At 39.8% G+C, this 22,678-nt stretch overlaps 3 protein-coding genes across 6 annotated transcripts; 1 reads left to right on the plus strand and 2 right to left on the minus strand.

Moving 5' to 3' along the window:
- Positions 1-450: 450 nt before the first annotated feature.
- dnajb13 (DnaJ heat shock protein family (Hsp40) member B13) lies at positions 451-6,942 on the plus strand. Its single transcript, XM_012867199.3, has 8 exons — positions 451-631; positions 722-825; positions 3,763-3,924; positions 4,030-4,178; positions 5,595-5,708; positions 5,901-6,014; positions 6,319-6,395; positions 6,607-6,942. The coding sequence occupies exons 1-8, from the start codon at positions 564-566 to the stop codon at positions 6,764-6,766; spliced, it is 948 nt and encodes a 315-aa protein (XP_012722653.2). The 5' UTR covers positions 451-563; the 3' UTR covers positions 6,767-6,942.
- ucp2 (uncoupling protein 2) lies at positions 6,903-10,386 on the minus strand. Of its 2 annotated transcripts, none has more exons than XM_036143287.1 (8): positions 10,253-10,386; positions 9,994-10,149; positions 9,536-9,687; positions 9,217-9,433; positions 8,951-9,148; positions 8,761-8,862; positions 8,494-8,674; positions 6,903-7,017 (listed from the first exon to the last, which is right to left on the minus strand). In XM_036143287.1, the coding sequence occupies exons 3-8, from the start codon at positions 9,659-9,661 to the stop codon at positions 6,903-6,905; spliced, it is 939 nt and encodes a 312-aa protein (XP_035999180.1). In that variant the 5' UTR covers positions 9,662-9,687; positions 9,994-10,149; positions 10,253-10,386. The 2 variants fall into 2 exon arrangements, with proteins under 2 accessions (XP_035999180.1, XP_012722654.3); XM_012867200.3 differs by having other exon boundaries at positions 9,536-9,739; positions 10,253-10,385.
- A 3,160-nt stretch (positions 10,387-13,546) lies between these two features.
- Positions 13,547-16,792, minus strand: LOC105929417 (mitochondrial uncoupling protein 2). 3 transcript variants are annotated; one of them, XM_012867201.3, is made up of 8 exons: positions 16,573-16,791; positions 16,248-16,379; positions 16,022-16,156; positions 15,714-15,921; positions 15,434-15,631; positions 15,245-15,346; positions 14,966-15,146; positions 13,547-14,316 (listed from the first exon to the last, which is right to left on the minus strand). In XM_012867201.3, exons 3-8 carry the CDS (start codon positions 16,145-16,147, stop codon positions 14,202-14,204), a joined length of 930 nt encoding a protein of 309 aa, XP_012722655.1. In that variant the 5' UTR covers positions 16,148-16,156; positions 16,248-16,379; positions 16,573-16,791; the 3' UTR covers positions 13,547-14,201. The 3 variants fall into 3 exon arrangements, with proteins under 3 accessions (XP_012722655.1, XP_012722656.1, XP_021174489.1); XM_012867202.3 differs by lacking the exon at positions 16,248-16,379 and having other exon boundaries at positions 16,573-16,790; XM_021318814.2 differs by lacking the exons at positions 13,547-14,316; positions 16,248-16,379 and having other exon boundaries at positions 14,962-15,146; positions 16,573-16,792.
- Between the last annotated feature and the right edge of the window lie 5,886 nt (positions 16,793-22,678).

The raw sequence follows: 22,678 nt of genomic DNA on the forward strand, positions 1-22,678 counted from the left end.
AAAGTAATCATACCCTTTGAATCCTTGCTACTTTATATTAAAAAATTTCCGTCATACAAAGCAGATTGTTTCCGTTTTTAATAACTACCTAGTGTGCAATAAATGCACAGCAATTTACATATACCGTTTCTTGCCTCCAATATAACAGGGAAGAGGAGCTGGAACCTTGACTATCGATTTAATTATAAAGGATACCTTTAAAAGAGCTATGATAACACAACCAGCGTTTTTTTAATGAGCGCTGTTTTGTATTTTGTAACTTGTCCGGACCCTTACTATAGATTCACTACAATTTATAGAACGCATTTAATAAATGTTTCAACCATTTTTTTAAATCAATGTTAATCTAGGTATCGAGTAATAAAAACGTGTGCTTTTGGCCCCTTAACAATAATAAGAAAGCGCGTGTCCTTCAAACATCGCGAGAGCCTCCTGGGCGTCCCTCACCATGGAAACCGATTTAAACATCCGCTGGTTGACTTGATTTTTGTCCGCGCGAGCTGGGTTTTGTTTCGTGTTTATTTTTTTTTTCTTCCAAATACCTTTAAGTATTCGCCTCCACCATGAGCTGTGATTACTACGAGACGCTAGAAATAAACAGAGACGCAACAGACGCAGATATCAAAATGGCGTAAGTTTCACGCTCCCTCTCAGTTATCGGCCGGCCTCTACGTGAGTCTTGAGCGTTACACCTTTTTATTTTTTCTTCACGTTTATTTAGATACCGACGTCTCGCGCTGAAGTTTCACCCGAGCAGCAACCGAGAAGCTGGAAGCTGCGACAGATTCGTCCAGCTGGGTGAAGCCTACGATGTTCTCAGTGACCGTGAGTTATAGTTCAGCCGAGTTTACGCCGGATGCTACTGCTTTTGTAAGGTTATTTGTCTTAATAACTTTTTGTAGTGTATAAAATTTTGAAGGGTGGAAAAGGATAGCAGTTTCTCTTTTTTTCTTAATGTAAAAGTGTTTTAGGCATTTGTTTTCATCCCCATTTACTCTGATACCTTTCAATAAAATCTGAAACAAACCAAATCACTTCCAAAATTCCTCCAGTGTGTGTAAATCAATCTCAATATAGCTGTTCTGTGAAGACCTCAGAGGATTCAGTTCAATAAAATGTTATTTATATAGTTCATGAAACGTCATCTCAAGGCACTTTCCAAAGTGAAATTCAATCAGATTATACAGATTGGTCAAACAAATTTCCTATCTAAGGAAACCCAGCAGGTTGCATCAAGTCTTGACAAGCAGCATTCACTCCTCCTGAAGGAGCGTAGAGTCACAGTGGACAGGCAACTGCATTGTCCATGGTTTTGCGGCAATCCCTCATACGGAGCATGCATGAAGCGACAGTGGAGAGGAAAACTCCCCTTTAACAGGAGGGAAAAACCTCCAGCAGAACCAGGCTCAGTGTGAACGGTCATCTGCCTCGACCCTAAAAAAGCTCAGGTGGGAAAATCTGTTGAAGTAAAGCCAAATCTGTTGCAGTTTGCCGCAGATTGACAGCAGCACACGTGTGGAAGATGCTCTTGTTAGATTAAATTCAGTTCAGTTTATTTCTGAAGCACCAAATCACAGCAAATGTTGTCTAATCCGATTTATATACTGAAATATAGCTAAGTCCGTTCAACTATAGAGAGATTCCAAATCAGTATGTTCCAATTCGGTCCTACCAAAGCCGAGTTCAGTTTATTATTCAAATTGGTTATAGGGCTGGACGATATAGGGGAAAAAAAGCATATCGATAAAATAGAAATCATATTGGATCGATATAGATAATTATCAACAAATTCAAAACATATATTTTGAGTGCAGGCCTGGCCATTGTATGCTGTTGCTTAATTACCTACTTCTAAACACAGAGCACACAAACACTGAATTCAAACTCAACCCTTTATTCAGCCAACTTTTTACCAGACAACAAGTTTTTAAAAAAAAAAAAAAAAAAAAAAAAAAGAACCCTTGCTCTCTGAACTCTTTGAAGGGGGCGGAGCTTGGTGACAGAGCGTTTCCTGGGTCTGCGTTTGTGATTGGTTGGAAGGATGTAATGACTGTAATATTAACCTACATGACTAGAATGAAAAAGGAAGGAAAACTGTTATTCTATTGAACTTTGTATTGACCCTTATTTCCTATCGTCGATATACGTCTATCTATCGATATATATTGTTATTGAATTATCGTCCAGCCCTAATTGGTGTTATATAATAATAATAATAATAATAATAATAATAATAATAATAATTATTATTATTATTATTATTATTATTATTAATAAGCGTGTTGGAAATGGATGGATGGATAATAATAACACATTTAATTTGTAACACACTTTTTATCAACAAGATCTCAAAGTGCTACAGAGTGAAAAGAAGTTAAAAGCTTCCTGCCTTAAAAAAAAAAAATCCAACCAACTGCTTCAAGTCACTGACTTTGCAGCGATCCCTCCTCCCGTGAGCATGTAGCGGTGGTGGACATCTGAGCACAGCCTCTGACCTTCCAGCGATCCCGCACAATGAGCATGCATAAAGCGACAGTTTCTTCTTTTACTAGAAGAAGCCTCCAGCAGAACCAGACTCAGTGTGAGAGGCCATCCGCCTTGACCGACTGGGGGTTTGAGAAGACACTGCTGAGAAATAAACAGAAATAAAAACGCAGAAGATCTAGTTGTACTTTCCATGTCTAAGTAAAAATAAAAAATAATGACATCAGTAGCTTCTTTAGTCGTTTCAAGTAGGAGATAACAGGTTAGCGTAACAGTCCTTAGGTAGCTGTAACATCTAAAGGTAAAACAGTACCTTACAAAAAAGGTACTGTGTATCATCTGTACAAAGAGAACCCAAAGTCCTCTGTGTACAGATGATACCGCTGTATCTAAGCCGATGGCCTCTTCAAGATGCTGTCAAAGCTAAACAGAAATGCCAGGCCAGGCGTAAAAAAAAAAAAACAGAAAAAAATTAACATTTTGTCACCTAAGCCTATAGCAGCATAACTACAGAGGTAGCTCAGGATTACCTAAGCCACTCTACCTACAAGCTTTGTCAAAAAGGAAAGTTTTACACCCGCTGTTAGAAGTAGACAGGATGTCTGCCTCATGGAGTAAAACTGGGAGTTGGTTCCACAGGAGAGGAGCCTGATGATTAAAGAATCTGCCTCCCTCCTGCTTTTAGAAACTCCACCAGTAGACCTGCTTTAACACGTCATCACTGGTCAGATTAGGGAAGGACCAGAGAACACGGCGCAGTTTTGTCAGACTTACACACGAAAGCAACGTCGGCGTTAATGACCTCATTATTACCGCCATCCTGACTTAGACGGGAGATGCTGAAGTGAGGAAGAAATCGAACAATCACCCTCGACGGGTCAGTCCACCCCCTCGTAGTGGAACGTGGTGAGTGGGCTCAGCGTCATGCTGGGTGAAAGCAAGCATGGGGAGATGACTTGAGCTCACTTACAGTGAGGAAAAACAGCCGGGCAGAACTGGTTTGGGCCGAAGCACATCCATGGCCCGGTCAAAGCCAACACTTGAATCCAGTTCAAAATCTATGGCAAGACTTGAAAACTGCTATTCACAGACACTCTTCATCCATTTCGACTGAGTCTAATCTACTTTCTAAAATGAATGGGTCAAAGGTTCGGCCGCTCCATGTGGCAAGCTGGTACAGACATATCCCAAATAGATGTTAAATGTGCGTAGAACAACATCTGCTCACTCGTGCTTTATTAGTCAGTCACTTTGAGCATTCGTCTCCGTTCTTTTCAGCGAGAAAAAAGGCGACCTATGATAAATTCGGTGAGGAGGGACTCAAGGGTGGTATCCCTGCCGAGTTTGCCAGCGGGGGAGCTTGGTCGTCCAAATACATCTACCACGGCAACCCTGACAAAACCTTCAGACAGTTCTTTGGCGGCGACAACCCATTCGCAGGTGGGGGAAAAAAAAAAAAGAGAAAGTGCATTCAAAGAGCATGTTGTGCTTTTTTCTTTTCAAATTCAAACCGGCTGCATTCCTCGTGCTCTGTCTTCTCCGCAGACTTTTACACGACCGGATCACTGCTCGAGTACAGCTTCCTGCAGGCAGGAGTGGAGAAGACACACGACTCTCCAATAGAGCGAGATCTCCATTTGTCCCTGGATGATCTCTTCCACGGATGCATAAAGAAGATCAAGATATCTCGCAGGGTAAAAGCTGCTAACATTACTAAGCTGTCTTTCACTTCTCAGCCCAGGTTTTTTGAAGCCACCAGCCGCCATATTGGTACTCCCTATTTCCCCCCAGTAACTAGGGAATATGTGCGCTACAGCATCGAATAACGAGGATTTTCTCATGTTCAGGGGGGGCTTAAGACTTTTAAGATGTCAAATGCCATATAGTTTTATGTTATGTTCTAAAAATATCAAGAACTGAGAAAGTCATGTGCTGAAATATTTTGCATTTTATTCATTTAAATATATGTATATAACATTTATAAATATATAAATAACAATATACATAAACATATATTTACATATGTGTATATATATATATATATATATATATATATATATATATATATATATATATATATATATATATATATATATAATTTAATATGAGTAACATGTAAAATATTTCAGCAACTAATTTCCTAGTAGTTGATAGTGTTAGTACATCCACTGACTGTAGAATTACCTATGAAACGTTTTCACACAGCCAGAAAACTGCTTGTTGTTGCAACCAAATCCTGTGGGATTCTGTGAGAGTAGGGAGTAGCAAGATGGCGGCCAGTGACTTCAGTTTTTCGGCAAAATCAGCACTCCAGTGTATTATATAGCTCAGTGGTTGAAGCATAAAAATTGTTAGATTACATAACACAGCCACAGCGCTGGTCAGAGGTCTGCATACATTCATATTTTGGCATGAATGTCTCACTGAGTTTAGGCTTTTAATGATACCGTCAAACATTTTTGTTTTTAGGTTGGTGCAATAACACCAAAAACTGCTTTGATGAATTAGAAATAAAAACTGTTTGGTATTTGAATTTATTGTGGGTTTTCTCCTATCAACACAAGGTTTGAAGTGTTATCTACACATTTTCAACAGGGTTTAAGGACTAGGCCAGTCCAGAGGATGCTCATCCTTGAGCACAGGTTTCAAACACCCAGTTGTTGATTTTTGGAGGTTGTCCACCTTCATTATTTCTTCACCTCTTATAGATATTGTCATTTTTAAATCTATACAAATGCAAGTGGGATTAAAAAAAGAAGAGAAACAGAAAAAAAGAAAGTTTTGGTGGTGGATTGTGCTTTTTTTTTTTTTTAAGAACAGGCTCGTGGGCACCTCATGTGGTCCTCGAGGGCCACTTGGTTCCCACGGGCACCATGTTGGTGACCCCTGCACTACAGCATACATACATTTCTATGTAGATTTTGTTCTGTTTCTGTTCTGCACGCTCTGTCTAATGGTTCTGCTGTACTGTTGACTAAAATTTGACCTGCATCATTTTAAAAAGCAGTAAATTACACAAATACGCATACGACCGGGTGAAACAGACCATTTATTACATTTCTCTTGGTTTCTGCGTCAGGCTTTTCTTCATGTTGACGTGTGCGTTACAGGTTATGAACGAGGACGGACACACTTCCAGTATCAAGGACAAGATCCTGACTATAGAAGTCAAGCCTGGGTGGAAGGAAGGCACCAGAATCATTTTCTCCAAAGAGGGAGACCAGGTATACTAAATGTTGTTACACTGTACACAGTATTGACTTCTTTTTAAATGTTACATTTTACTTATAAAAAATATTTTTGTAGGGTTTTTGTCTTCTTCTTTTTTTTTTAACCACATGTGAATATTTAGCTTGAAGAAATTCAAACTCATTCAGACTCATCACGTTAGTCATCCTGTTGTGTTTCACCTCTAGGGACCGCACTGCATCCCCGCAGACATTGTGTTTATAGTGCGGGAGAAGACTCATCATCTGTTCACAAGACAACACAATGACCTCATCTACAAGGTCAAGATCTCTCTGGAGATGGTGGGTGATGTCCGTCTTTTGTTTTTTCATGTGGGCTATACTTGCGTTTTTGGACGGGGGGGTTAAACATGGTTCCTACACAGGCCGGAAAACTGGAATTTCAGGGTTTTCACACTTAATGGATAAATGTTGAAAAAGAAATCAGAAGTAAGAAAAAGTTTTGTATCGTTCCTGCCTTCCTTTCTTGCAAAAATCTGAACTCGGAATTGAAAGTAGACAAATGAAATGAAATGTGTAGGAGCCCTGTAACGAGCTCAAAGAGCAACGAGGAAGCTGCAAGGTCATTGTATTCCCCTCCCAACAGGCACTGACTGGCTTCAATGTGGATGTGCAGACACTAGATGGCAGGCTACTCACCATTCCTGTCAATGACATTGTGCAGTAAGTGCTTTCCCAGCAAATATCATCCATTTTATACCACTGAATTCTGCAATCACGTTCTATTAGAGCTCAAAGATGAACAGCAAGCACATACAATGTCAAAATATGTCTCTTTATGTCAACTGTATACTTTAACGAGGACATTTTTAGGCTGCAGTCCGCTTTGATCTTGTGCATCATCTGCATTTCTAAATTTCTCATTGTGAACCAGCCCTTCGTACAAAAAAGTGCTGAGTGGAGAGGGGATGCCACTTCCACAGGACCCTTCCCAGAGAGGGAACCTCATCATCGCCTTTGACATCGAATTTCCAGAGAAGCTCAGCGCTGAAAGCAAGACTCTGATCAAGCACGCTCTAAGTTTGAAATATTGACAGCAGTTTAATTATATATGTGTTGCACTCCGAAAAGTAAGGCGTTTATTTCATAGGTATGAGTTGGAATGTGCCCTGAAAGGTAGCTTAATGTAAGGAAGCTGTTACATTTCAGCCATCAGGTACGCTGCAGTGATTATAATAAAGTTGTGCGGCTGTGATTCGCTGCCATCAAAGCTCGCTTCAGCTGCTCGTATGTGACGAACATGATCACGTTCCAAGTGCCCAGCCGTAGGAACGATGGCATGAAGCTAAATCAGGGGGAAACAGAAAAACATTGTGCATTACTCATATTATATTATATTCATATGGGTTTATCACAGCCTTCTTTCCAACATAGAGCGCCAAAAATGGCACAATACAGTAAATCAGACGATATCAAAACTATTATTGATAAATATTTGTCATAATATAACTAAGTCAAAATATAAATTCTGTATTTGCTAAAATTATACATGATTGTTTTAAATCTTGTGCTGACCCTATGGTGAGATTGGTTAACTTAACTCTACACTAATGGCCTTAGATCACATCAGCCTTAGTCCCGCCCACATACTGACCTATCAAAATGACACGATTCAATAAATAATTAAATCATTACATTATTACTTAACCTAAAACATTTTTTTTACATCGTGTGAAATGGCAACATGTTCTATTCTATTCTCATTTTTCTATTTCTATTCTCGTTCTCGTTTTAAATAAAATCCATAATATTCTAAATAAACATACAATTGCTATTAGCGTGAACACAAACTTTTAGAGTTTATTTACAAGTTAAGTATTTTTTTTTCTTCATGAGAAATTTTATCTGTCAGTCTTACTCAAAATCAGTGGCTGGGGCTCAGACAGCTTTAAACAAATTGGTCTGAAGATGACACAGTATCTAAGTTAACCACATTTAATGGATGGGTTTACTTGATGAGCCATAATGATAATTTTTTTTTTTATTAAAGTTTTTATTATTTTTCAGAACATAAGTATATAACCCCTCCCAACCCCCTTATGGAGCCATAATGATAATTAAAATTATTCACTACAGTAGTGTAAAGGATATATATATATATATATATATATATATATATATATATATATATATATATATATATATTATAGATAGATAGATAGATAGATAGATAGATAGATAGATAGATAGATAGATAGATAGATAGATAGATAGATAGATTGTTCATCATCATTGATAAATGTGTGTGAGTATAAATAATTAAATTTAAAGAATATTGACATTAACATCAATAAGTATTGGTTTCATTATGTAATTAGTAAAATATATACATAGCTACATATATACATACATTTAAATATTCATAAATATGTTTCTTATTTATTGAGTGTTATTACTGAATGTTATTACTGAATGTTGATTTTAATTACTTAAAAAGCTAAATATTAGTAGTACTAATATAATGATAATAATAATAATCAGAATTTTTATTTTGGCATTGCAAAATACATTCTAATGAAATGTGGCCTCTTTATTCAACCCATCCCTCAGGGAGCAGCGGGCTGCCACTGGGCAGTGCCATGTCTGGGGCTAAGGGTCAGAGACCCAGGGTGGCAGTATGGAAAGGACACAAGCGCCCTGCTCTAACCACTAGATTACCACTCCCCTATAATGTAATGACCTTCATTGTGTCACTTTAGGACCTTTATATTCCCATGCGTATAATGAATCTTTCAGAGACGTCCCCCCAGTCTTTCCTTACCCCTTATAAAAGGCCAGCGGGCCTTCTTTGGTCATCATGGCAGCAGCACAGCTGAGGACGCCGCTGTACTGGCCGAGGGCCGAGTTCATATATCTCGTTTTGACCACATCCACCGGGGAAGCGATCACAGTCGTGCATAGCCCGGCACCAAAGGCTGACACGAAGTGGCAAGGCAGGTTGTCTGTGGAGCACAGGAAGTCACAGCTCCAGCTTATAAATGTCTCCCCACACATCGGGTTTCATGTCGGACCGAGGCCGCTACTTTACCAGACATGGGAGTGGACGTGAGGAGCAAATCCTTAATGAAGTCGTATGTCACTAGTTCTGTGCAGTTAACGATAGCGTTGCGTGCAATGTTTGGACCTGTGCCTGAGTGCACACACAAACACAGATTTGTTATAAAAAAATAAAAAATAAATGGCAGGCCTTAAGTCAGTATCTATAAAGCTTAAGTTACCTTTCCAGAGACCACGGATGCCTTCCTCCTTAGCGATGGTCTTATAGGCATCAATTGTGCCACAGTAGCGTCTCGCGTGCTCATGAGACCTGGCCTGTGCTTGAAATCGGACTTTCACCACATCTGTGGGCTGAGCCAGAGCCACAGCCATGCCGCCTGTGGTGCATCCGGCGAGCAGCCGACTGCCGATGCCCGCGTCTGAGCCGGAGTAGATTAGCCATCAAGCTTGACTCGTGCTAACATTTTCTGAAGAAACACATACTTACGATCAGATCCTTTAGTGTAGAACTGTTTAAAGGAGTCATAGAGACCGATGCGGACAGAGGCAAAGCTCATCTGTCTCTGGAGTCCTGCCACCAGCCCGCTGTAAAGGCTCCGGGGCCCCTCCGTGCGCACTATTGTGATTATGGTCCCAAACACACCCCGATACTTCACTGCAGGAGCTTTTCCCAACGCTTCAGAGACGCTGGCCTCTCCTTGGACCTGTGCAGAGAACAGAAGAAATCACAGTAACTAATGAGGAACGAAATTGTTGGGTAAGGCTCAGGGTGAGCATAGAGATGCGGCGCCGCGCTCTGATTTTACCTGCAGCCGTACTTTGGCCGTGTCCAGGGGAAAGGTGAGCAGGTCAGCAATGCAGGCTGCAGTCCCAGCACCCACAAACTTCACCGCCGCTGTTGGAGGCACATCGGCAGGTCGGAGTCCGACCATTTTCCCCAGTTTTCTTTGGAATATAACTAAGATCCAAGAGTATCTTTTTTTAATTATCAATTATCTCAGCCAAAAAGTCTGAAATAAAAAAGACTTTGCATTAGTTTTAAGGAAAGCTGTATCTACATTTTATCTACTTGATGGAGCTGCATGGCTTGCAATCGATCCATAATACTCTAGTGATGAACGATCTACAAGTTAATTGTAAACTTTGAAGCAGTATGTGACCTAACCTAAACAACAGTTTAAATTATGCTCTCACATGGGCTCCAAACACAATAGATTCCCCTATGCATGTGTGAAATGAGCTGGATAGGACTCCTCTTTCTTACCTTTACTGGAGCAGTCAGTGGGGCAGAAACACAGAAGATCAGGATTCTCTGAAGGTGTCCCTTTGGCTAAACTTTGTCCCAGCTATAAACTGGTTTCCCTGTTTTCCCATAGAAGATCTTGCAGAAATGACGACAATTAAAATCATACTCCAGGTCCTGGCAAAGCAAGCATAAATCAAAGAGCTGTTTGGGAGGGAAAAAAGCACATAAAAAATCTAAAAAAAAAAGCCAATTATTTTAAACAAAAGTCTAGTTTTACCTTTTTATATGATCAGTCAAGATTAAAAAAACGTCTTTAGGTGATACTGTCCAAGCGGGCCGTTGTATCTGAAGTGATGAATGGGGAAAAGTGCTGTAGTGTGGGGGGAAGAAAGAGCGAACGAGGGAGAGAGAACCTCTTTAAATACTGCTGTGATGCTGTTACATAATGGTGCAGCGTGAGGTCTGTGGGATCTCATAGGAACAATGTTTGCTGATCAATCGCTTAGAATAGGGCGACCAACGCCCTCTGCATCTATTTCTATTGTATGAATCTAAAATTTAGAGCGGGCTTCTCTCATCGCTTCTTGATTTCATTTTTGCAATGAGGCTTAACATTACCAGAAGCAGAGGCACACAGAGGTTTTTTTTTTTTTTTTTTTTACATTTCATTTTGCAAAAAATAAAATCAAAAACTGGATTTTTTTTTTCCTAATTTGTTTTTTTTGTCGGCCATTTGTTTATTGGAGTGTTGTTTATCATTAGGTAAACGCTGAGTCATGCTGAACATACAAGAACGCAGAGCACAGCAGATTGGAGCCATATGTTTGCCCCGGTAATCATCTAACCGTGGTTTCAGTCGAAACCTGTTCCAAGTCTTTTTCTCTCCGCTCCGTCCAGTGATTAACTGCCTCTCTGTCATTAATCTTGATTAATTCTACAATCGTTATAGATATCCCAGGAAATGTTTCACATTTTGTCACATAGCAACCACGGTCTTCAACGGTCTTTACTGGGATTTTTATGTTGCACACCATAAAAAAACACTAGAGCACAATTAGGAAGTGGAAGGACAATGATGGTTTTGATTTAGATTTTTCACAAATAAAGAAATAACCAAAGTGTTGCGTGCGCATGTATTCACCCGCAAAGTGTCAGCACTATGCAAAAACCAAATTTGACTGCATTTGCAGCTGCAAGGCTTTTTTTTTTTGTGGCACCGCTCTTGCGCATAGAGACTCCCATATTTGCCCACTCCTTTTTGCAAAATAGCTCAAGCTCAGTCTACGAACAACAATTTTTCAAGTCTTGCCAGATCCTCAGTTGTATTTAGGTCTGCACGATGAGGACGATCTAACACCTGAACGTGTTTTGAACCTAAACCGTTCCACTGTAAAGCCGCCTGTTTGTTTAAGGCGGCTGTGCTGCAAGAAGACCAACCTTTGTCCCCCGTCTCAAGTCTTTTGCAGCTTCTTATAGGTTTTCCTTCAGCATTCCGCAGCCATTTTCCCATCAGCTGGAATGAGCTTTGCTCTACCTACAGCAGGCCCAGACCTGGACATTTGGGGGCCCTAAGCAGAATATGTTTTGGGGGGGGCCCAACTTTACCATATGTTGATAGTTAAAGATGCTCAAAACCAAATGTTGCAGGGAGGAAGTGCAAGCCACCAGAGTAGACAAAGACTCCTGGATAGGTGTCGAAACGATTTCGCTGAGCGAAAGTCCGGTTGCCTCCGGTTTAAGCCTGTTTGCTGTTGCAATGACCCGGATAACGGAGAATTTGCACAGGCAAATGTAGCTAATTATATGCCTTATGCATAACATTTGACCTCTATGACCCTGGTGCATCACGGTTGACTGCTAACTGAACACATTCACTGAAAATACTTTATGAATGCATGTGTGGATGGGTAAATGAGGGCACAGACAGTGTTGTGAAGTGCTTTGAGTAGCCTGGGTGGCTAGAAAGGAGGTATATAAAGTACACTCCATTTTCAAATGGTATTAACTCATTTTGACCACTAGAGGGCCTCAAACCTAACGTTTTTGCCATCTCACAATAAAAAGAAATGTAATTAAAGATAATGGTAGGTTTTTATGTTTATTCTCTAAATTATAACAGGTAACAAGCCTTGTAAGACAAAAAAAACCCTTAAATACTAAAAAGAATCCTTAAAAACAAAACTTCAAGCTCAACACGTTCAAATTGTAACAAGATGAACAAGGCAAAAACTGTGCAAATACATTTTCTCTAAACAGATAAGAATAGATAAAGTTAGAAATTAAATAAACATAAAATCCTTGTTCTAATCTTAACAAAATGAACAAGTATTTAATCTATTATATTTTTAAATGCAAATATAGGTGTAAACTAAATAAAGCTAATAATATAATAAAAATGTTACTGCAGCAAAATCACTCCCCTTTTAAAATGTCTGCTCCTTTAAATAGAAATTATCATCAAATTGTGGTTTTCCTTGCTTTTTGGAAGCTAAATTGGCTATAATCTCATTGTATGAAATGTGGCTTTCAACCTCATGGTTGATACTGACAATGGTCAGTCCACTGAGTCTTTCTCACTCAAAGACCTTAGGCATGTTTGAATCAGTTTTAGCTTTGAAACACTTCTCTCAGCTAATGCCACTGTCCCAGGCAATGTACAGGCTATTCTTAAAGCTATCCAAAAGTTTGGATAAATCTCCGTCAACTAGGGCTGGGCAATATATTGAGATTGAAAAATATCAACATTTGTTTTTAAAAGAGATGTAAGATGAGACTGTGTTTTATATTGAGATGGTCTATGTTGTGTTAGAATTATACTTTATGTATTCCAGCAGGTTATTTCTCATATTTATCTACAGCTGTAGGTTTGGAACACAGCTTTGAAAATCACAATTATTTCTTCACAATTCTGCGCTTTTTCCATCCCATAGAATCTCATTGAAATAGAGCCAATAATTGATTACTACATGCCAAAAGTGTACACTCAATTTGAAGTTTGGTGTTGTGTGCATTTTTGAAGTATTAGGTGTTGGAACAACGGCGTCTGGCTCCTTTGCTGTTCGACCAGACAGGCCTCTGCCCCATTCACTGCCGTTTGACAAATATAGAAAAAGCAGACATGTGATATCTGAGGATTGTAAAGTGCAGCGTTAATACCCGGTGCTCGGGTACACGTTGTCCTACATGCGTCACTGTATGACACCGCTGTCCCGCTACTGACTCACCCAGCAGTGAAAAATAGATCGTGGGGCAAGTGTTTCTTCGATGTAAGGCAGCGCCCTTCCCTGACCAAGACTCATGCATTTTTTTATGCATAGTCATCACAATTTTAAACTTCCGGGAGTTTGGAATTGTTGAATTATTTGCAAAATCAGAAAGTTTAGATTTTTTCATACCACACTGGGTCAGTATTCACAGCAGATGCACAGGCTTGCTATCATCATATAGTGTTTTATTCAGCAGTGCAATCATTCACCCCCCCCCCCCCCCCCCCACACACACACACACACCCTTTCTATTTTCATTACAAAGTATGTAGCTAACAAAACTAGAATATACTTTTGTTCCAGACAAAATTCCAGATTTTAACTCGGCATTTACATTTTGTAGCTGTCTTTCATGGTGCACAGTACACTCATGACCCATTGACCAGCAATAAATCCTACAGCTAAACAATATGAAGTGCCTACTTTACATTCCAACAATCCTCTCCAGCCACATATGGCTAAAACAAAGATAAACAGTGTAAACATGTTAGCAATGCCAATAAAGGAGGTAATATACAGGTGAAATGGTCATTCTTTTTGTGGAAAAAAATTCTACTGAATGTCAGTCATCCTCACGCAACAAAGCTGTTGATGTGACTGGAAAGTTACTCCTTGTAAACGTAGAAATCGGTCATCAAACAGCCTGTTGAGCAGAATTCCTTGCTTAAAAGTACTTGTCCTATCAGTCCACAAGATGAATCCTTGTTCTATAAGGTGCAAATCTTCCCGGCCTTGCAGGAATGTCCCAGATTCTTCACGAACCAAGTCCTAAGTGGTAGGTCACGAAGTATGGCCTCTGGCCCTCACAGGCCTGATCACCACTTAACTCCTTAATTAGGGCCTCCTCACACGCTTCTTCGTGTCCAGCCTTATCGCACAGTCTTTTTCATCGAGTCACGCTGCATGTAAGGCCTTTTTGCATGTCTGCATTCTTCATAAAAGGGCCTTTACGAGTTGCAATCAAAACGGTGACTCCCAGTACTGTTGCGCTCTGGTCATACCCCTTTTAATTTGTTCATATGTCACAAACATGACGATGTTCCAAGATCCCAGACGCAGAAAAGAAGGCATGAATCTAGAAGAAGCAAAGGAGGGGAAAGTGAAGAAGGGGAACAGTAAAACAGACCTGTTGCTTTAGTTATGCACTCCAAAAACTGCCGAGTCATTTCTTTAGCCCAATGCTCTGGTTTGAGCTGTAGGGCCAGAGTTTGTTGGGTTAAAGAAGAGAACAAGTTGGTTTACTTAAAATAATTTTTTTTTTCGCTATGTAGTTAGCGCAAGCTATTGCTAACTAGCTATTGCTAACTAGCTATTGCTAACCAGCTATTGCTAACCAGCTATTGCTAACTAGCTATTGCTAACTAGCTATTGGTGCTTCAAATTGTCTGAGATGGATTTAGCAATACAAGCAGATCACATGTATTTCTCCAAATGCCATGTGTTCAAACAATAAACTGACATTTTCACAAGTACAAGGTGTATAATATCATGTTTACCACTACCTGAATTAGCTGCAAGCTACCAAAATTGCAATAAACGCTTTATTCCTGTGTGCTCTCACTATGTTTTGTATGCTTAGCAGCCAGATTAGACACTGAACCTGGAACTCCTCAACATCCTCTGACTTTCCCAGTCACAATAGTAGTGAGGAAAGTAATCCAAATTTAGCTATTTCAACTCAGCATTTCTTAGAATGTAGCTTTAATTTTCATTTTAGTTTTTACCCTTTGTAGAAAGCTGCAGGTCCTTCATTTCTCAGCATCGTCAGAGTGCAGTTGACGGCGCTGGTGTATTGCCCAGTTCCTGAGTTCATGAAGCGTGTTTTAACCACGTCCACAGGAGACGCTACTACGGTGGTGCAGAAGCCGGCGCCGAAGGCAGCTGTGAAGTGGCATGGCAGGTTGTCTGTGGGGAGAACCCGAACAAGAGTCATTTCCTGAGACGCGTTTGCGCGTCGGGATTTCTCAAATGCCGGCAGTCATTAGTTTGATTCTTCTGCTCACCTGTCATCAGGTCGTACTTCAGAATGAGTTCTTTGATCATGTCATAGGTGACCAGTTCGGCACAGTTTACAATGGCATTGCGGGTGATGTTTGGCATGCAGCCTGAAAGAAAAAAATTTTGTTTTTTTTTTAATCTCTACTGTTTTTCGTGTTTCCACATAACATGGTGATTTAAAAAAGCAGCGCTACCTCTCCAGAGTCCCTTAACTCCCTCGTCTCTAGCAATCGTCTTGTAGGCATCCAGGGTGCTGTTGTATCTCCTCTCACCGTCAGCCAACCGCACCTGGGCCTGGAAACGCACCTTCACCACATCTGTCGGTTGTGCAAAGGCCACAGCCATGGCTCCTGTGGTGCAGCCCGCCATGAGTCGGGTAACAATCCCAGCACCTGAGCAGCACGGATGTTAGAACCCGCTAACAGGATACAAACTGCGTCGTTCGTTCGTTTTTGACAAATACATAAAACTCACTCTCAGAGCCTCGAGTGTAGAACTGCTTCATGGAGTCATAAAGGCCGATGCGAACAGACGCGAAGCTCATCTGCCTCTGGAGACCTGCTACCAGTCCGTTGTAAAGACTCCTGGCCCCTTCTGTGCGCACCATGGTGTTGATGGTGCCGAACACGCCCCGATACTTCACTGCGCTGGATCCGTCAACGTTGTGAGCCTCGCCTTGGATCTGGGCACATGATGGAATTCATGAATCTTTAGTTGCATATTCAATAAAACTAAAAAAAAAAAAAAACAACCAGAATCATGACATGTAAGGAGTATCTGACCTGCAGCCTGACTTTGGCCGTATCCAATGGAAAGGTGATGAGGTCGGCAATGCAAGCAGCCGTGCCTGCTCCGAAGAACTTAATGCCCGCTGAGGGCACCATGTCGGTCGGTTTCACGACAACCATTTTTTGTTTCTGGGGTTGGTACACAAATGCAAATATTTGCTCTTAATGCTGCGTTCCGTCGATTAAATCTGTATTTCTATGTTTAACAGGCTGTCCTTACTTTTACAAAATGATGCAGATAAGTTTCAGGTTTTCTCAACAATTAGACAGATATTTGGGAGAGGTTCTGTAGTTGAATAGCCTTTGTCCATAGACTTTCTCACAATTGAGCCAGTTAGCATACCACAGCTCACTAAAAAAGGCAAGCAATTACCACATTTAGGACCACACTAATAAGTCATTTGAAGCCATACATTTGACAAAAATTAACATGAAAGGGGTTCAGAAAATAAACAAAATTTAACACTTTTTAAAAGCTTCATCAGCTTTTAAAAAAATTTTAAATTTAGTTTATCTACTGATAATCAATTAAAAGCAACATTTACCTTGGTAGTTTTCCAAGAAGGTTTTAATCCAGCAAGAAAGGAAAAAGATATAGCTTCTTGGTGTTGTTACTCCGTTTAGTTTCCTTACTTAATGCTGGAGCTTACTTTGTCTCTGAGGATGGAGAAAGCCCCTGAATTTATAGACACCTTTTGCACATGACCTATGAGCAGCTCAACAAGTTGTACACACCTGTTTTGGGACTCTCGTGTGTGCCAGTCTGTGACACAGCAGGATATCTGAGCACTTGTTGATCTGATTTCAGACGTGGCTTTTATAGAGGGCTGGCTCTGATGAGACCTCCCAAAAATTATAAAAAAAAAATTTTTAGAATATTTATCATTATGATGATTGTATATAATTGAAACTCCAAATCCAGGGCTTGGTGTTTATAGTAAAGTAAAGTTTCCACTTTACCTGTAAACAGGCCGGCTCACGTTACAGGACAGACGTCACAGAGTGTACCCTGTTTTTCTATTGGTTGTTTTGCCCATCCTATCAAGCAGAGAGGTGTGTTCTATAAATGTTTTAATGGGGCACATGCTTCCGCGTGATGATGTCGGTGCCCAACGAGAAAACTGGGATCCATTTCAGGAGATCTTGGAATTTTCTCGTTTCTCCCCCTTGAGAACAAAGTTACGAAACCGTCTGAGGTCCATGAGCAGCCCTGCTTCTGTCGGAGCCAATCCGAAAAAGGGACCAGGGTGGGTGGATGCAGCATCTGAGTGCGATCACTCCGCCTTCCCTTCCCATTCAGGCAAATTAACAGCAGCCAGCTAAAACACAGGAACCCAAATGGAAAGTGTTACAAAGGGGAGATAGTTGGGAGGGTTAGAATGGCTTGTGTGGCTTTCCTCAGCAGCTGCAGGCCAGGGCAAAGCAGTCGACTGACTTCGCAAAACCGTCTCCCACACATATCTCATGACTCAAGCGCTGTGACATGAGGCAGCATTATTGGTCTTCTCAAATTGCTAGTTTTCTACCTTGCATATAATCTTTGTTTGTCTTTGTTCTTACATATTGCAGCTTTAAAGTGTTTTGCAAAACCATTCACACCCTTTGAACCTTTTTTTTACATTTTGTCACGTTACAACCTCAAACTCCACTGTATTTTGTTGGGATGTACATGACTGACCAATTATTGTTAAGTGGTATAAAAATTGGACACGGCTGTCAAACTTTTACAGCGAAAAATGTAATGCAGGATTAGGTTTTAAAGCTACATCGCAGGCTTTGAACATCTCACTGACAACTGTTCAGTCCATCCTCCGAACACGAGAATAGCAAACCCCAAACCTGCCAAAACCAACTAAACCAACAAAGCGTCCAAGACTGAGTACAGAGGTTCACCTTCCAGCTGGATAATGACCCTAAACATGCAGCCAGACGTATAATGGAATGATGTAGATAACAACATATTCATAAGTTTGTATGGTCCAGTCAAAGGCCAGCCATAAATCCAGCCAATTTGATTTATATAGGTAAAATAGTTTTGAAAATCATGCGTCATATTCCACCTGCATCGAAAATAATGCTCTACTTTGTTTCAATCTGTGCCAATAAGAACCGTTGAAGTCTGTAATATGATAAAATGTCTAAATGTTCAAGGGGTGTGAACATCATGCAGACATAACAGCACCAGCTGTTTATTTGATTGTCAGACAGGATGACACAATATGCCAGGAGATGAGCTTCCCAAAATCCTTCAGGTTTATTTTGTAAACAAGTCCGTTGACGAGAAGGTCGGCCCTTTTGTTTACCTCACATCATAGATCAAATTCATATTTACGCTTTTTGAACCATAAAGGTTAGTTACTTAACACTGCATGAGATTAAGTGAAAAGTAATCTCTCATGAGAAGAACAGGCGGCATTTTACGGTGTCAGTTCATTTAATATCCTCGTGGAAGAAATGTAGAGGAGGGACGAGCGTCTGTATTCCTCACTCACCCTTTCTTGAGAACACAGTTTGGGTAACCTTTGAGCACACAGTCTGGCCAGTAAACACCTCACTGGTCCGGCTTCAGCCAGCTTGCATCGACTCCCCTCGCCCCTCCCTTCCACTCGCTCACTTGGAACCGCATGAAACGAGTCCGGGCATTCAGACTCTTGTCACCGCTGTGCCCTCCTCGCACTTCGAATGCCACGAATCTGATTCGGTGCTGAGGAAGCGATCATCTCCATTGCTCTATAAATAAAGTTCATAACAGTGCTCTTGTAATAGAGTAAGTAGCACTTAAAGGTTAGTGGGGCACAGGGCTTTGGCAGGGACAACTTTGTTGTTTTTTTCTCATCCACACACCCATTTGAATATGAACTTTGTCCATATTCTGTTATTATATGGGAGAGTTTGTGGGACCACAAAGGTTTGTCATGATCTTATTTGATGGTATATTTTGATTTTGCCACACAAACCCAAAATACTGCATGAAGCACTGATAGAAACAAAATCTACTCTAACAGACCGCCCAGGAGTGCGCTGTTTGCCCGCCTGAGAACAGTTCTGCCTCCCCTTCTAGTCCTCGAAAGCTATGCTGTCTTAAATAACAGGGGGCCAGGTCACTGGGGGCTTTGTATGTAATGAGCGGGCTTTTGAATTCCATTCTAGTCTCCTCCAGGAGCCAGTGAGGACAGGCCCCACCAGGAGAAATGTGATCTCTCTTTACCACACATTTCTGGACCTACTGGAGCGTTTTCGGGGAACTGTCTGGGCTTAAACAGCTCGGAAACAAATGTGTTATTCTGGGTGTCGTTGCCTGTCCTTTCAGTGATATTGATGAGAGTATCTGGTTCAGAAGCTTGTTTACTAAAGACATCTTTCCATTACGCAAGCCTGAACCTTCCCCTACCCTAAATCTTCGATCTTCCCGAAGCTGTGACGTGTCCTTATCAACTTGAGACAGAGGAATAAAGGTCTCGCTTTTTGAAAATCAAAACCTGTGATTCTCAGTCATAAAACCATAAAAAATAAACAAAAAATGCATTGTTTCATGGTAGCCGAGCATTGTTTTTTCAGCCATAATCAGACTTCATCTGCCTGAAACAAAAATAAATCTCTCCAAACTCCGAGAAAGCATTAACAGATAATCAATAAATTAAGCTGATTAACCCACATGTCACAGTTTGGGTTCTTTCACACTTATAATCTGTTAGTGATACACCTTTCTGCCTGTTATGTGTACTACTCCACTCATATTCTCTAAAGCATTCCAATTAATGGTTTATAATTCTAAAAGTGTTATTTTTTTTACTGAGGGATTTGCTATCTATGGATCTAAATGGGTGGAAGTTGAAGTCAAGGATAAGATTTCTAATTTTTAAAGTCTACAAAAAGCATTAACTGCTTTAAACTATGATGCTGAGAACATTTAGAATAGTAACTGATTTAATTTCCTCTGTTTTTTTATCATCCTCATAATGAATGAATATGTGTCTTCTTTCCTGTTGATATAGCTGAAAAGGCCTCATTTAGTATCTATCCTGGTTTGATTACAAAGACCTGGTGCTTTAACAGGGGTGGGTATACTTTTCAGTGCCTCTGTATTCATACATGTATGTTATTTCCTTTTTTTTAATCAAAATAGAGCTCTTCTAACTTACATCTGTGGGAGCACATTTTTAAAAATCTTTTGTGCACCAAAGGTTTTAACTGGACTGGTCTCCCTTGACCCCCGCAGAATAAAAAAGAAAGCTGTAGTCAGAGCAACATCAAGAACAATCAAGATTTAAAGATTTGTCCATTCTGGGATACTTCAGAAAAAAAATAAAATAAGAAATTAAACATTTAGAAAAGAAATGAAACAACTGAAAGGGGAAAATCCGATTTTATATGACCTTAAAATCTGTGTGACTCAAAATTTGAATGGGTTTTACATGTTTTGCACAGTATGTACAAACTCATGTATGTTATTAGCTACAAATATGCCCTCACTTGTACAGAACCTCTGCTATTACAATATCCTTTGATCCAACTAAATTAATATTTTTTGCTGTATCTTTCCTATTCAACTAGACTGACTCTCCTCAGCTTTGTTCAGTATCAAGTTTCCTTCCTAATCTCATCATTAACCACTGCACCTTTAAACATCAGTTTATCAGTATGTCACTATTTTGAGCAAAAGCCATGACCTAAAATGTTGCATCTTTAATGGAATAGTAATGAGTACATTTCTATCATATCCTTGTGAGCCCTGACCATCTGAAGCCTCAAATCAAATGGTGGAGCAGCTCAGGTGCGATTTCTGTGAAACTGATGAAGTAATTTTGTTTTTACAATATTGTAAATATCTATAAAATACATTACACTGCTGTTTTCGTAGAACCACTGACAATATAGAATATGTTTTGTAAATGCAGCTGAAGACTGTTTCTGCTGTGAGGCTGAGAAGGGAATCTTATACCACCACCTTGTGTTCAAGGCAGGAACAATACGCTGAAGGATTCTCCCAAATGTAGAGTGCCCTGCAAAAGTAGTCATACCTCTTGAACTCTTCCACATTTTGTCACATTAGAACAGCAAACTACAATGACTTATATTGGAACTCTCTGTGATACACCAACACAGATAGTAATTGTGAATCAGAAGGAAATTGATCTTTGCTCAAAGCAGTGCTGTGTGACCTTTAGCCACTAGGGGCGCTAGACTTGTAACTTCCAGGTTTATTGTTCCTACAGGCCACCGACACAAAATTAAACAGTCTCCATCCGTATTTTGGAATCTGATAGCAGACCACTTCGGATCAGCGGATAGAGATGGAGTTTCTTGTAAAAACAAGGTCAAATTTACCCCTCAAGATTAATTCCTTCAACAGCAAACCAATACATATGTCTGATCAGGTTAAGTGTCATAACTGTCATATATTTTGTTCTGTTGTGGCAGTCAGCAACAGATCTGACCCTCTCAAGTTACATAATTGAGTCATTGAGAAGGCCAGCCCACACGGAGCATCAATATGCGCCAAGTGCTGTATATTTACCTCCAAAATAATTTATTATATCTCAAATTAAGCTAATACTTGGGTCAAAAGTTATACAAATAGTTTTCCAAACACAAATCTAAGAAGTGTGGTGTGCCTTTTCCAGCTTCCTTGAGTTATTACTTTGTAGAACCATGTAAGCTGAGATTACAGCTGCAAGTCTTTTGTGTATGACTTTATCAACTTTGCACGTCTAAGAATTTATTTGCTTTCTTTGGACCGAAAGTGTCAACCCTTTAATTGTTGAACCTCATTTCGCCAATTACAGCTGCAAATCTTTTGAAGGTATGCTTCTACCAGCTTTGCACATGGAGGCTAAAATATTTGCCTGCCTGAGAGAGTCTGTGGACAGCAATTTTCAAGAGTTGTTTCAAATTTAGGTCTTGACTTTGACTGGGCCATTCTAACTCATGAATAGACTTCTAAACCATTTTATTGTAGATTGAGCTGCGCTTTGGATTGTTTCGCTGTTTTTTTCCCCTCAAATTCCCCCATATTTAACTCTATCCATACAGGCGCAGCTGCTTCTCTTACCTTTCTGAAGAAAAGCATCCCTACAACATGATGTTGCCACCATGATGTTTAACTTTCATCACGTGTTTTCAGGGTTTTGTAAAGTGTTAATTTTCCACCACACGTAGAACATGCCAAAATAATTAATGTATGTTATAAACTATGTAATATTGAAGACTTATTTTCTAGCAACATCTTGTTATTTTATGTTGTATGTAGAGAATAAACACTACTTCTGCTTTAGTTTTTCCAAAAATATAGTGTTAACTGTTAGTATGCCTTTTATATATGTATAAAACTATATCTAAAAGTAAAAAACACATAAAGTCTGATAAACAAGAATATTTATGTAAATAATGTGTGTCACCAGCAATTTTATTAAATCCTCCATATCGAATGTTCCCACCCATAGACTAAAAGTAAACATTTTGACCCATTTTACCACCTGCCAATTAGACTCTACAACAAGACCTGTACAATGCAGTGTTAATAACATATACTGTAGCAAATCTTTTTTTTTTCTGATAATTGCGAATTTAAATCTTATCCAAGTTTTACTTCTGTTTTATACACATATTTATAGTTTTCTTTTTGAATATACTTTCTTTTATTTTATTTGT

The sequence above is a fragment of the Fundulus heteroclitus genome, chromosome 11, assembly GCF_011125445.2.
Source record: "Fundulus heteroclitus isolate FHET01 chromosome 11, MU-UCD_Fhet_4.1, whole genome shotgun sequence".
Taxonomy (NCBI): domain Eukaryota; kingdom Metazoa; phylum Chordata; class Actinopteri; order Cyprinodontiformes; family Fundulidae; genus Fundulus; species Fundulus heteroclitus.